Source organism: Marmota flaviventris, chromosome 15, assembly GCF_047511675.1.
Source record: "Marmota flaviventris isolate mMarFla1 chromosome 15, mMarFla1.hap1, whole genome shotgun sequence".
NCBI lineage: Eukaryota > Metazoa > Chordata > Mammalia > Rodentia > Sciuridae > Marmota > Marmota flaviventris.
Window position 1 is genome coordinate 59,157,545 of NC_092512.1, and position 16,386 is coordinate 59,173,930.

The 16,386-nt window shown below is 37.0% G+C and overlaps 1 protein-coding gene across 12 annotated transcripts in view; it reads left to right on the forward strand.

Annotated features, from left to right (window-relative positions):
* The window catches only part of Stau2 (staufen double-stranded RNA binding protein 2), a 313,847-nt gene that overhangs the window by 139,705 nt on the left and 157,756 nt on the right, over positions 1 to 16,386 (forward strand). For all 12 annotated transcript variants that reach the window (XM_071602282.1, XM_027947886.2, XM_071602290.1 and 9 more), the window contains one exon: positions 1,340 to 1,400. In XM_071602282.1, the coding sequence (XP_071458383.1) occupies positions 1,340 to 1,400 (61 nt within the window). The remainder of the gene's footprint in view (positions 1 to 1,339; positions 1,401 to 16,386) is intronic.

Sequence of the window (16,386 nt, forward strand, 5' to 3'; positions counted from 1 at the left end):
TCGTTGTATAGGTCTTTCGCCTCTTTTGTTAGGTTGATTCCCAAGTATTTTATTTTTTTTTTGAGGATATTGTGAATGGGGTGGTTGTCCTCATTTCCATTTCAGTGGATTTGTCACTGATACACAGGAATGCCTTTGATTTATGGGTGTTGATTTTACATCCTGCCACTTTGCTGAATTAGTTTACTAGTTCTAGAAATTTCCTGGTAGAACCTTTTGGGTCTGCTAGGGTAGGGTCATGTCATCTGCAAATAGTGCTAATTTAAGTTCTTCTTTTCCTATCTTTATGCCTTTAATTTCTTTTGTCTAATTGCTCTGGCCAGTGTTTAGAGAACTATGTTGAATAGAAGTGGTGAGAGAGGGCATCCCTGTCTTGTTCCAGATTTTAGAGGGAATGCCTTCCATTTTTCTCCATTTAGAATAGTGCTTGCCTGAGGCTTAGAATAAATAGCTTTTACAATGTTGAGGTAAGTTCCTGTTAACACTTCTATTCTTAATTTAACTTTAGGATTGATAATGAAGGTCTTTTAGTCACTTTAGTATTTGTGATAACTAATATTGTTTATTTACAAATGAATTAAATATTTTTTAATCACTTAGAGCCTATCTTATACACACTACACTTAATATTAGTCTCCCTTTCTCCCTTCCCTCCCCTTCTCTACCCTCCCCCTCCTCTTCCCTTCCCTCTCTCTCCCCTTCCCTTCCCTCCTTCCCCTCTCTCTCTTTCTTTCTTTCTACCAGGGATTGAACTCAGGCGCACTTAACCACTGAGCCATGTTCCAAGCCCCTATTTATTGTATTTTATTTTGAGACAGGGTCTTGCCAAGTTGCTTAGGGCCTCACTAAATTGCTGAGGTTTGCTTTGAACTTATGATCCTCCCACCTGATCCTCTCAAGCTGCTGGGATTACAGGTGTGTGTCACTGCACCAATATTAGGCTTTTTTGATACTTTGAATTGTAAATTTACATGTGCAGTTGAAAGTTGATGGAGAGTTTCAAATAGATTCAAATATAGATGATACTGTTTACATTAGTTACTCTTTTTCTTATACCTTTTTATTTTTTCTATCTATCTATCTATCTATCTATTTATTTTTATGTGGTGCTGAAAAATCTAACCTAGTGCTTTATGTGTGAGGCAAGCACTCCACCACTGAGCTGCAACCCCAGGCCCCATTAGTTACTCTTGTAGCCATCTTCTCTTTGGAGAGAGTGCACAGAACTACCATAGGAGAAATCATTACCCTTACTTTGCTTAATTGATTGTCAGTATTTTATTTCATTTTGTAAGTAAGCCTTTTTCTCTGGATTTAAACAATTGATTTAATCTTTCAGACAGGAGAAAACAAAGGCTGGAGTGGTCCAAAGGCTGGGTTTCCTGAACCAACAAATAACAGTAAGTTCTCATTTTTATGTTGTCTGCATTTGGTGTTCATCAGTAGTACTGACTGGTTCTGTCTGGGCACTGGATGCTGCTTTAAACATTGTGGAGGATATAGGGGAGTTGTGGTGTTTGCTTTCCAGAAAGAAAACTGGAAACTAAGACACAGACACTCATATCCTTAAAATGGCGAAACCATTGCAGATGCATATAGTGATGATATTTTTCAAACTGTCATTTTATTGATAATTGTTTTTTATCTACAAATCAATTAGCTCTCAGATCAGCTGTTTTCAAAGTTAATTTTAATGTCTATGCAAATATTTATATAATTATACTGATAAAATTTTTATTGTTGTTTTCTTTTAATAGTGCTATAAACATTTTCCACATTTTGCTGAGTCATTAGAATTTTTATTATTTAATTAAAATCACTAAATATAAATATAAAGTTGCTTATGGTCTTATTTCATGTATAGTATTCTTAATGCTTAAAACTCAAATTCAGTTTATTTCTTTTTCAAATGTATTTAATCAAGATATTTTGCACTGGACTTTCAGACACTGTACCCTCTTAAAAGCATCTGTTTTCACTGAAATGACCATTTTACTGTAAATCAATGAATGAAAACATTTGGTTTTGAAAATGCTCAATCTATCTAATTTCTAACCCTGTTTCTCTTCCTTACAACCTCTAGGCACTGAAAAAGGAGGTTAAATCTGAAAATTGCCATAACAAAGGGTATTTAGTCTTTAAGATTGGCAGCTCACATCTTTATGTATATATAATGAAATTAATAACAGATATTACCAATGCATGCTTGTAAGAATTGAATTCTTGACTCAACTAGCCTCTTGAAAAGAATATTTCAGTGAGCTAATGGTATTTTTAGGGTAACTTTCTGAGAATAATTGAAATTAATGTGACTGAGAGACCTTGGACTATACAGTAGTGTTGAAAAATGTGATGAGTTTTGCATATACACCATAGAAAAAATGGAATCAGTTCAGGATTCTAAGAGAGTATATTTAATTCCTTTGATATTTGAATATATTGGCTTATAATAACTTGATAAGAGAACATAGGGAATATTAAAATTGATTGAAGTTTTGTGTAAAGTATTTTAACATAGTACCTGTTTCTAGTAATTTTGTAATGAATGTTGATTTCCTTCCATCCTCCTTTCCCCATCTTTTATAAAAGTAATAAAAGTCTAAGTACTCTTGCCAAAAATTTAATTCTTATACTTTTTATTTGTCAGATATATTTTACCATGAACATTGTGACTAAAGAATAGTTTATTCTTGAGTCATATTTTGACACTAGCCATGTTTTTGAAGAACATATGAACATTACATATTTGAATATGGAAGTCATATAGTGATTAACTGGACATGAAATCACATTGTAGATAGCCTACAGGCTGTATCAGTAAACAGATATTGGGCTGGGGTTGTAGCTCAGTGGTAGAGCACTTGCCTCACATGTGTGAGGCACTGGGTTCGATCCTCAGCACCACATAGAAATAAATAAATAAATAAAGATATTGTGTCCATCTACAACTAAAACATTTAAGAAAAAACACATTTCTAAAACAAACAATAAACAGAGATATTTTGGCTATTAGTATTATGTGTTGATTTTTTTTAACTTGCTAAATGATACTGGAACTCCTTTGCAAATATGAAAAGAATATATATAAAAAAGGCTAATTGCCGGGTTTCTGTTCTCAGGACTAAAAGGCTCAGGGGTCACTCCAGGTAAACAGGGCTAACTGGGCTGCACGGAATAACCACACAAGAGACACAAATACCTTTTTCTTTGGGGTCACTGTGACCGCTCCTCTGACCTTAAGGGTCCGCAGAAAGAGAGAGAGAGAGAGCACATGCTGACCCCTTTTATTGAGGAGAAGCTATTCAAATGAGGCAAGGGGTCAGGTTTCAGAGGGCTGAGTCTATCTTCATGATGTCCACTGCCAGCAGGTTGACTAAAAACCTGGGTTGCCCACACTCAAGGGCACAGTAAGAGAAGGGAACACATACAAGGCACTTCCATGGAAGATTCTATCCTAAACAGGGTAAGGGGTAATATTACAAAGGAACAGGTGAGCCTAGCTCCACCCATGGGGCTGTAGCAAGACATGCCCAGGCACGAAAACAGTCACTTGAACCCTAGAAGAGTATGGCAGTCTAGTAGCCTGGTTGCCTGACACCAGATTGCCCAGCAGGGGAGTCAACTCAGTCACGTGCGAGGTTGGTCTCCCACAGCTAATCAGTTTATTAAGTGATCAGAAATATGTAAGAGTGCCCCAAAGATTGTTTAAACTATTTGAAGCCAGTTTAAAACAACTAAATTGAGCTCGTTGCAGTGGTGTGTGCGTATTTAGCTACTCAGGAGGCTGAGACAGGAGAATCACAAGTTTGAGGCTAGCCTGGACAACTTAGCGAGACCTTGTCTCAAAATAAAAAATAAAAATGGACTGGAGATATAGCTCAGTGGTAAAGCACCCCTGGGTTCAATTCCCAGTACCAAAACAAAACAACAACAAATTAACTAAACTGTTAAAAAAAGAATTTCTCTGTTCTATAATGGTTCAAATTTGGAATTTCAAAGAATATTCTTACATCCCTTCCCGACTGTGAGGATAACAAAGCTGACATAGTTCTTCAAATTAACACAGGTGGTTCTGCTTCAGGTTACCATAGATGATGAGAATCTGAAGAATAGAAACTGTAGTGTAGCCCAAGGTTTGATGGCTCACTAATGAACGAAGCTCCAGATCCATCAGAGCCAGTGTAAAACTACTTAAATACATTAGGAAAAAGTTGGTTTCTGCTTATCACTCACTCAGGTGATAAGTCAATTACATGAAAATTAATTTAATGGTAATATTTAGGTTAACTTCTCTTTTATTTGATCAGTTCCTTAAGTTTGAAATTCTGCTCTAAGTGATTTCTGTCCTGTGAAAAATACCTGTTAACGTTTTAGGCAAGGGTTAAATCTTGGAAATTTTAGGATGACACAGGTTGAGGAAGATAGAAATTTGAGGTTGCCAGCACTAGGTGCCTTAATGACATATTGTCAAGCCGTGAACAGTTCATTTTATATCTTATTTTCAATATGCTATGTTAAGAGTTATATATACACATTTATAATGTTGAGACACTTAAATTATTGAATATTTGTAAAATGATTAACCAACCTTGAAAAACATCTGAAAAGGTAATATTAACCTTGTGAAAAACATTGTGTTGTCATGAAGTGACTCTCTGCATCATTTTCTTTGTCAAATTCTACATTACTGTAGCTTTGAAGATCAAATTTCTAGCCAGTCATTATATGCATAAATAACACAAAATTAACTTGAAGTCATAATATACAAAAATTAAAAGAAGGGAATGCAGAATTGGAAAGTGAAAGAAGGAAATTTTAATCTGGCATAGCTAGCACCTAACTATAAGTAGACAAAAAATGTTAATGTACATGTGTGTTTAATTTTTGAAGTGGAAGATTTTTTTTTTAAAGATTATAGTCATAGAAACTGCTAACAGTTACAATTGAAAAAATACTTGAAATGGTTTTGCAAGTGATTGTGATTACATAGACTGGTTTCTCAATTTATTTTCCTGGCTTGATTACCTGCAGCTTTAAAATATGGACCTAATTTTGGTTTGCTTCTCAGGCTTTCTTCATCATACTGAAGTGTATCAGAACGTAGACTATTCTGTGTTTTTATCCTTCAAATCATTGTCATTATGTTGAAATACTAGAAAACGTTACACTATAATGTGAAGTTTTTGTTAAATTTGTCATAGGGCAATTTTATGCTTGGCATACACATAAAAAGCTAGCTTTTACAGAGGAATGACTAACAAATTTTTTAAAAGATCATTCATTTTAAAGATTTACTGATTGCTTACGGAAAACTTTGTAAAATATTTAGATACAGTTCAGTTGATAATATCTTTTTTTTTTTTTTTGTATTCACAGTCCATGTTTCTTATTAATACAGGGTTTTACTTGAAACAGGTTGTTTCTTAAAGGTGAATTCTAGCTTAATTCAAAATTGGATTAAGCTCAAAGGTATTCACTGGTATGTGCCGAATCCACCCACTAAAATATTATTTGGAGGCATTTTTTCCTCAAAAATATTTTTCCATTAACCTTTAAAAAAGTTTTAGCCCTCATGAAATATGTTGGCTCTTCTAGGTTCATTAGAGAAAACTCAAGACAAATACTTTTGGGACAGAATAGAGTGACTTTTTCAGGATTTAAGTTGACTCAGTAACATTTTTGTCACTTTTGTGTCATATGCAAGTCATATGCAGTGTACATCCTAAAACTAGGAACCTATATTATCCCGTTGATAGGATGTTGGATAGGTTGCCTGCTTGTTTCCCTGATAACAGTATACCTTACCTAGAACCTCTACTTATCATTTTTTTTCCTGTGGAGTGTGGGGGTTGTCCTTTGATGATAATAGATTAATACATTATTGCTTTAACAGTGTTTTGGGAGAGTTCCCTAAACAAATTCCTTTTGGGGGTCCCGTAACAGAAACCACTTTGTAATGAGACAATTAAAGTAGTTGTAGTCAATTGGATTTAAGTATAAAGCTGAGTGATACATCTTATCTGTTTATTTAGACATAAACAACTGTGTTCAAAATGCAAGAGTGTAGCTGATCTGTAGTGATGTTATTTAGAAAGATTTTGGTGAGTTACCTTTGCTGAGCAGACTGGTGCTCTCTATCTGAGACTGCTGATGGAAACGTTCTTTCTACCATGAGCGAGAAAGACATAATATTCCATAAAGATACCCTCCCCAGATTACATTGGTGCTATGTTGGACTGTCTGAGTGATGAGAAGCTGTAGCCTTTTGTTGTTTTAATTGCTTTGACAAGGATTTGCTTTTCTTGTCCACTGAATCTAAGGTTAGAGGTAGTGTTAAGTTTGCTTCTATCGTAGTCATGTCAGTTAAGTCTGTGTTTGAAGGCCCATTTGTTTAAAGGAAAAAGAATTTGAGATTAGAAAGTGTTTGATCAGATTAGTACAGGTAGCATATTTTCCAAAATATACTTAGGAAAAATTTAATGAATTTAAATTTTCATGATTTAAAAAACTTGCTTGACTCGTGTTTTATACACAAAAATGATTTTCAGATAACAGTTTGTGTGTGTGTTTTTTTTAAAGGCAACCATAAAAAAACAGTTTAAGGATGCCTTTATTATTGTAGTATGAGAGTATTTTTAAGCATAAGAGCAAAGGGTGAAATGACAAAGAAAAAAAAAGAGATGAATTTAGATACATGAAAACTAAAAATGGTTTCAGAGCACAGCATAAAAGTAAGAAGTCAAATGACAAATAGAAAGCATAACCTGTGAATATATATAGCAACAGGTTAAATATATAGAGGACACGTGTAAGTTGATTTATTTAAAAAAAAAAAAAAAAGGCCAGTGCCCTGGTAGATAAAAGAACAGACAATAAATAATGAAAAATTCTCAGCAATACTCAATAAGTACAGAGTAAAAATAAATATTATGCAATTTCTGATTTATAAAAGTTGTCAGGTATTTAAAAATGATAATTCTACCTACTGGGGAAACACATACTCACATGCTACTGATAGCGTTGAGAACTAGTGTTTTCTTTCTGAAGGTTATTAGCCTAAGTAGTACAATACTTAGACACATTTCTTTTTAAAGCTTAACTAAAAGGTAAGGAAAAATAGAATAGGTTTCTATGAAGTAAAACTAGGTTTTATAATTAGAAAAAAATCAAATATATTTAAAATACTCACAGACACAAGATTTTAACCAGAAATGCACTAGATGACTATATTTATTTATGTGTTTTTAAATGGTATTTAGCGCTTTAGATAAATGGTCACAACAAGGGTAAAGGGTCAAAATATAAAATTAAAAAACAAAGGCTGGGGATGTAGCTCAGTCAATAGAGTACTTACCTTGCATGTACAAGGTCCTGGGTTCAATCTCCAGCACCACAAAAATAAGTAAATAAATAAATGAATAAAAACAAAATGTTATTCCAATTCTCTAAAAATATACTATTATAAACATATGCATTAAGAAAAAAAAAACATGCTAAATATTACCTGGCTATTATAATATCAACAGTGGTTATCAATATATACTTGAGTTGAGGGTCACTTCTGTTACCTTCCCTCAAATCCCTCTGCTTCTGTCTAGTTTCCTTGCCATGCCCTAGTTAAGTCACTATCATCTGTTACCTGAACTTCCACAGTAGCCTCCTAACTGATCTCCCTGCTGCTCCTCTTGCCAGTTCACTCACAACATAGAGTGAAGGGTGATCTTCAAAGACAAAATGGGGACCTTGGAGATAGGACAATAGACTGACTCCTTCTATGAAACCCTTTCTGGAAATGCCTAAGAAGCAAAAATGATCTTAAAGGATCCAGTACTTACTGCAAAAACGGTTTGTACGTTGGTTGGTTGATTAAAAATCAAAAGTCATGTCCAAATAAAAAGAATTAATAAATAAATTTAAAAAAGAAGAAGAAGAAAAGAAGTAAAAAGTTGGTTAGAAGCAGGAAGAAAATGACATCCTGGAGCAGACAAGGGCTAGAGACGTTGGATAGTATATTGTCTTTCTCTTGCTGTGTAATAAATTACCACAGTTATCAGTTTAAGACATTTATTTTCTTCCAGTTCCTAAGTCATCAGTTCAGGCATGGCTTAAATGGGTCCTCTGCTCAAGGACTCACAAGTCTCCAGTCATAGTTTCAACCAGGATACATTTCTTTTTAGAGCTTTGAGTTCTTATATAAGCTCATGTGGTTGTTGGTGGAATTCAGTTCTTTTGTTTGTGGGTCTGAGGTCCTTACTTTCTTGCTGACTATCAGTAGGGACTGCAGACAGCTCCTAGAGGTCCCCACAGTTCCTCTGCAATGTGGCCTTCTCACAAATTGGCTATTCCCGTCTTTAAAGTCAAGTTAACTGGATTTAAGCATAAATATTATATATTAAACAGTTAGGGAAGCAGAGTTAATTCTATAGACAGGTGTCCATTAATGGATGGATAAATAAAGAAAATATGGTGTGTATGTGTGTGTGTGTATACATACACACAGTGGAATATTATTACTATATTATTCAGCCATGAAAAAAAAACCGAAATTCTGTCATTTGCAGCCACATGGATTAAGCTGGAAGGTATTATGTTGAGTGATATAAGTCAAGCAAAGAAAGACAAATACAACATGTTCTCACTTATATGTGAAAGAAAAAAAAAGTTGGCTTTATTTGTTAAGAAAACCACAGTTCACTGATTCACTCATCTCTAACTCTGAATTTTAGTGATCAATACATTTGTACTATTGAGAAAAATGTCTTGGTATTTCATATGTACAATGCAGAGAATTGATAGTCTGTTTCAGATTTTGTATTTGAAATTTCTGGCTAACATCTAGGGATGCATATTTTGAAACTTGTAAGAACAAATTTTTTTTTTTTTGTTTAAACTTGTTCTAGTTTTGTGACTTTTGGAATAAAATCAAGAAAGCAGTTAAAAATAAAAGCAAATGAAGAGTGTGGGGGAGGAAGGATTGGAGAGAGCATGGTTAACTAGTGCAGGGCTACAGTTGGTTGAGAAGAGTAACTCCTAATGTTCTGCAATATGGTAAGAAAACTGGTTGACAAAAACTAAGTGATATTTTAAAATAGCAAGTAGAGAGGATTTTGAATGTTTCTCCCACAAAGGAATGATACGTCTGAGGTGAATTACATGTCAGTTACCTGATCTGATCACTACATATCGTATACATGTATTAAATGTCACAATGCACCTTTTAAATAGGTTCAAAACACCAGAAAAACTAGGGATAGTAGGAACATACCTCAACATTGTATAACTTATCTATGCTAATCCCAAGGCCAACATCATTCTAAATGGCGAAAAAATGAAAGTATTCCCCCTAAAAATTGGAGCGAGACAAAGGTGCCCTCTTTCACCACTTCTATTCAACATAGTTCTTGAAACTCTAGCCAGAGCAATTAGATGAAAGAAATTTAAGGGATATGAATAGGAAAAGAAGAACTCAAACTATCATTGTTTGCCCACTACATGTTTCTATACTTAGAAGATCAAAAAAATTCCACCCCACCAGAAAACTTCCAGAATTAGTAAATGAATTCAGCAAAGTAGCAGGATATAAAATCAATACCCATAAATTAAATGCATTTCTATACATCAGTGATGAATCCTCTGGAAGAGAAATTAGGAAAACTACCCCATTCACAATAGCCTCAAAACAAATAAAATATGTGGGAATCAACTTACCAAAAGAGGTGAAAGTCCTTTACAATGAAAACTACAGAACACTAAAGAAAAAAAATTGAAGAAGATCTTAGAAGATGGAAAGATCTCCTATGCCTTTGGATAGGTAGAATTAATATTGTCAAAATGGCCATATTACCAAAAGCGCTATACAGATTAAATGTGATTCCAATTAAAATCCCAATGTCATTCCTTATAGAGATAGAAAAAGCAATAATGAAATTCATTTGGAAAAATAAGAGACATAGAATAGCCAAAGCAATCCTTAGCAAGAAGAATGAAGCAGGAGGCATCACTATATCAGGCCTTAAACTATACTACAGAGCAATAGTTACAAAGCATGACATAGTATTGGTACCAAAATAGACCTGTAGACCAATGGTACTAAATAGAAGACACAGAAATGAACCCACATAAATACAGTTATCTCATACTAGATAAAGGCACCAAAAGACACATTGGAGAAAAGATAGCCTCTTCAACAAATGGTGCTGGGAAAACTGGAAATCCATATGCATTAAAATCAAAGTAAACACCTCTCACCATGCACAAAACTCAAAGTGGATCAAAGTCCTAGGAATTAGACCAGAGACTTTATGCCTAGTAGAAGAAAAAATAGACCCAAATCTTCATTATGTCAGACTAGGTAGGCCCCGATTTCCTTAGCAAGACTTTTAAAGTGCAAGAAATAAAATCAAGAATCAATAAATGGGATGGATTCAAACTAAAAAGCTTCTTCTCAGCAAAAGAAACAATCATTGAGGTGAATAGAGAGCCTACAGAATGGGAGCAAATTTTCACCACACACACACACATCAGATAGAAAACTAATCTTTAGGATATATAAAGAACTCAAAAAGGGTAACACCAAAAAAACAACCCAATCAATAAATGGGCCAAGGAACTGAACAGACACTTCTCAGAAGATGATATACAGTCAGTCAACAAATATGTAAAAAAAAGGTTGAACATCTCTAGCAACTAGAGAAATAAATGCAAACCAAAACTACTCCAAGATTTCATTTCACACCAGTCAGAATGGTGTTATCAAGAATACAAACAATAATAAGTGTTTATGAGGATGTGGGGGAAAAGGCACACTCATACATTGCTGGTGGGACTGCAAATTGGTACAACTGCTATGGAAAGCAGTATGGAGATTCCTTAGAAAACTTGGAATGGAACCGATCATTTGACCCAGCTATCCAACTCCTTGGTCTATAACCAAAGGACTTAAAAATAGCATACTGCAGGGATGCAGCCACATCAACATTCATAGCAGTACAAGTTCACAATAGCCAAACTGTGGAACCAACCTAGGTTCCCATTAATAAATGAATGGTAAAGAAACTGTGGCATACACACACACACACACACACACACACACACACAATGGAATATTACTCAGCAATAAAAGAGAATAAAATTATGGCATTTGCAGGTAAATGGATGGAATTGGAGAAGATAATGCTAAGTGAAATAAGCCAGTCCCCAAAAACCAAAGGCCAAATGTTTTCTCTGATAAGTGGATGCTAATCCATGATGGGGTGGGGAGCATGGGAAGAGTGGAGGAACTTTGGATGGGGCAAAGGGGAAGAGAGGAGGGGGCATGGGGATAGGAAATATGGTGGAATGAGACATCATTACTGTAGGTACATGTATGATTGCACGAATAGTGTGACCCAACTTTGGTACAACCAGAGAAGTCAAAACCTGTGCTCCATTTGTGTACAATGAATCAAAGAGCATTCTGATGTTATGTATCACTGATTAGAACAAAGAAAAAAATAAAAATACATCTTTAAACTACGTATAATTTAAATTTGATAAATGTTGCCAGACTAAATAGACACGTATGTACCAATTTACATTCCTACCAGCATATATCAGATTTTTTGTTTTCCTGAAACCTTGGTGGGCTGTCAAAATTCTGGATTTTTGCCAATCTGATAGTTGAAATAGGGCATTCAGTATAGTATTATTTTGAATTTCTCCTATTAAGAATGAGACTGAGCATTTTTTTGTACGTTTATGAGCCTTCTGCACTTTTCTATCAAAAATATGATCATATCTATTTCGCATTTTAAAATTAGATCATTGGTATTTTATGTTTTTACCTGGTAGGACTTTATGTGTCTATATGCCTTTATGGTATGGTTTAACAGACTTTTTTTGTTTATAATGGAATTTCCTTTTAAAGCTTAGTTTTCTAAGTATATATAAATGTATTTAATGTCTCTTAATGACCTTTTAAAATAATCTTTCTCTTCTAGTATTTGTTATCTTGGTGTAATTAATAATGTCTTCCCTAGTCTGATACTGTAATACATTTTAAATTATCTTCTGGAAACTTAAATCTTTGATACATTTGGGATTTATACTGAAACTATGGATCCAACTTTATTTCCCACTGCTTTGATACTTCCTTGATACCATATATTAAGATCCTGTATGAATTTGGTTTCATTCTGGACTTTCTATTCTCTTTTGTTTAATTAACTGTTTATTCATACACAGTTTTTGTTATTGAATCTTTATTGTGTTTTAATATATATAAATTTAAAACTGTGTAAAGAAATGTAAATGAAGACCTGCTTGGTCCATGATCTTCTTGCACATACAACACAGAGTACAAGTAATTTTTAGATAAAAATCTCCTTGAGGGCTGGACACAGTGCTACCCTGTAGTACTCAGTGGTACAATGCTTGCCTAGCATGCCAAGGCTCTGAGTTCCATTCCTAGTACTGCCACCCCATCCAAATCTCTCCTTAACATCAAAACTAAGATGTATGAGAAGTTCAAGCATGACTATAAAATACTATTAAAGTTTGGAATGCAGTGGTGACAGTGTCCCTAAAGCTTGTATGTGTTATGAATGCACCATTAATTCATTCATTTATTAAGAAAGTACTTATTGACTACATTTTATATTGCACCAATTTGCAGTCCCACCAGCAATGTATGAGTGTGCCTTTTCCCCCACATCCTCATAAACACTTATTGTTGTTTGTATTCTTGATAACGCCATTCTGACTGGTGTGAATGATTTCAGTAGTTTTTAAAGTTGATATTGCTTGAAAATCTAGACCATCTGTAAAATAAACAGTACTGCTATCTCCCTACCTTAAAAAAGAAAGAGGGAAAACTTTAAAAAGTTGATCAAGTGTTATTTGAAAAAAGTTATCAATTATTTTTAATTAAAAAATCATATAGCACAGTACCTGACATTTTTGGTTTTTAGTATTTGAACAAATAAAAGACTAGAATGTGTTTTCACTTTTTTCCACTGTTTTGATGATCTTTTAAGGAATTCATAATGAATAATATTAGTTCCCCCCAAAATTGTTGAAAATGGAATTCTTAGAATTTAGATAGTGCTTAGACCTGTAATTGTCACCTTGGTGTTGCTGAACTCAATATTAATTATGAGTGGCATTATTTGTATTTCAATAGCTTAACAGAAATAATATATTTATTCTTAGGAAATTTGTGTTGGGTTAAAATTTTACCCAAATTCGACTGGCAAGGTAGACAGAACTGTGACCACTCACAGAGCAGGCCCAGCGGCCTGCTGAGGGGCAGAGCCGCCCCCCATCCCCCGCGTCTGCCAGGTAGGCGGAACTGTGACCACCAGCAGAAAAGGCCCAGTGGCCCGCGGCGGGACAGAGCTTCCAATCACTCCTGCAAGGTAGGCGGGCCTGCGACCCACCGGCAGAAGAGGAGCAGTGGCCTGCTGAGAGGCAGAGCCGCCCCCTCCCCCTGCGCTGGCAAGGTAGAGGGAACTGTGACCACCCACAGAGCAGGCCCAGCGGCCTGCTGAGGGGCAGAGCCGCCCCCCACCCCCCGCGCCTGCCAGGTAGGCGGAACTGTGACCACTGACAGAAAAGGCCCAGTGGCCCGCGGCGGGACAGAGCTTCCAATCACTCCTGCAAGGTAGGCGGGCCTGCAACCCACCGGAAGAAGAGGAGCACCGGCCTGCTGAGAGGCAGAGCCGCCCCCCACCCCCCAGGCCTGCCAGGTAGGCGGAACTGTGACCACCAACAGAAAAGGCCCAGTGGCCCGCAGCGGGACAGAGCTTCCAATCACTCCTGCAAGGTAGGCGGGCCTGCGACCCACCAGCAGAAGAGGAGCAGCGGCCTGCTGAGAGGCAGAGCCGCCCCCTCCCCCTGCACCGGCAAGGTAGACAGAACTGTGGCCACCCACAGAGCAGGCCCAGCGGCCTGCTGAGGGGCAGAGCCGCCCCCCACCCCCCGCGCCTGCCAGGTAGGCGGAACTGTGACCACCGACAGAAAAGGCCCAGTGGCCCGCGGAGGGGCAGAGCTTCCAATCACTCCTGCAAGGTAGGCGGGCCTGCAACCCACCGGCAGAAGAGGAGCAGCGGCCTGCTGAGAGGCAGAGCCGCCCCCTCCCCCCGCGCCTGCAAGGTAGACGGAACTGTGACCATCATCAGAACAGGCCAGTCCTGCAACCGACAGACAGAACAGGCCCAGTGGCCTGAGGAAGGGTAGAGCCGCCCCGCCCCCTGCACCTGCAACGTAGGCGAACCTGCGACCCAATGGCAGAACAGCCCCAGAGGCCTGCAGAGGGGCAGTGCCGCTGCCTGCGCCTGCAAAGTAGGCAGAACTGCGACCACCGACAGAACAAGCCTAGCGGCCCGCAGAGGGACAGAGCCGCCGCCCGCGCCTGCAAGGTAGGCGGACCTGCTACCGACCGGCAGAGCAGGCCCAGTGGCCTGCCGGCGTGGTAGGCACATTGCCCCAATTGGAGGAGGGGCAGAGCCGCCGCCCGCGCCTGCGAGGGAGATTTTGCAACTATACAAGACCAATATAAATATATAGGGGGAAAATTCAATAGCACAACCGTTTCACCAAGTAGAAAGGAACGCGAACAGTATGAAGAGACAAGGAAAGAAAGGACCACAAGCAATGCAGGTCAACTCAACGTTAGAAGAGGTAACAGATGCAGCAGATGGAATGTGAGATAAAGAATTCAGGATATACATGCTTCAGATGATCTGGAGTCTCAAAGAAGACATCAGACAGCAAAATCAGACAATGAAAGATCACTTCAACAATGAATTACATAAACAAATCCAAGAAGCAAAAGATCAACTATACAGGGAGATAGAGGTTATAAAAAACAAACAAACAGAAATCCTAGAAATGCAGGAAGCAATAAACCAACTTAAAAACTCAATTGAGAATACTACCAGCAGAGTAGAACACTTAGAAGATAGAACATCAGACAATGAAGATAAAGTATTTCAACTTGAAAAGAACATAGACAGCTCAGCAAGAATGTTAAGAAACCATGAGCAGAACATCCAAGAAATATGGGATAACATCAAGAGACCAAATTTAAGAGTCATTGGGATACAGGAAGGGACAGAGTTTCAAACCAAAGGAATGAGCAATCTATTCAATGAAATAATACGAGAAAACTTCCCAGACTTGAAGAATGAGACAGAATCCCAAATCCTAGAAGCCTACAGGACGCCGAATGAGCAAAATCATAAGAGACCCACACCTAGACACATTATAATGAAGATGCCCAACATACAGAATAAGGAGAGAATTTTAAAAGCTACAAGAGAAAGGAAGCAGATCACATTTAGGGGTAAGCCAATCAGGATAACAGCTGATCTTTCAACACAGACTCTGAAAGCTAGAAGATCCTGGAATAACATATTTCAAACACTGAAAGAAAATGTGTTCCAACCAAGAATTGTGTTTCCAGCAAAATTAAGCTTCAGGATGGAAGATGAAATTAAAACCTTCCACGATAAACAAAAGTTAAAAGAATTTGCAGCTAGAAAACCATCTCTTCTAAACATCCTTGGCAAAACATTACAGGAAGAGGAAATCGAAAATAACAATGAAAACCAACAGTGGAAGTAGGACAGTAAAGGGGGGAAAAATAATCAAAGAGGAAAACAAAGCATGTTTAGTAACATAAATAAACTAATATGGCTGGAAGAACAACCCATATCTCAATAATAACCCTAAATGTTAATGGCTTAAACTCACCAATCAAGAGACACAGGCTAGTAGAATGGATCACAAAACAAGACCCAACAATATGCTGCCTACAGGAGACGCATTTGATAGGAAAAGACATACATAGGCTGAAGGTGAAAGGTTGGGAAAAATCATATCACCCATGTGGACTTCGGAAACAAGCAGGAGTGTCCATACTCATATCAAATAAAATAGATTTCAAGCCAAAGTTAATCAAAAGGGATAAAGAGGGACACTACATACTGCTCAAGGGAACCATACACCAACAAGACATAACAATCATAAATATATATGCCCCAAACAATGGTGCAGCTATGTTCATCAAACAAACTCTTCTCAAGTTCAAGAGTCTAATAGACCACCATACAATAATCATGGGAGACTTCAACACACCTCTCTCGCCACTGGACAGATCTTCCAAACAAAAGATGAATAAGGAAACTATAGAACTCAATAACACAATTAATAATCTAGACTTAATTGACATATATAGAATATACCACCCAACATCAAGCAGTTACACTTTTTTCTCAGCAGCACATGGATCCTTCTCAAAAATAGATCATATATTATGTCACAGGGAAACTCTTAGACAATACAAAGGAGTAGAGATAATACCATGCATCCTATCTGATCATAATGGAATGGAACTGAAAATCAACG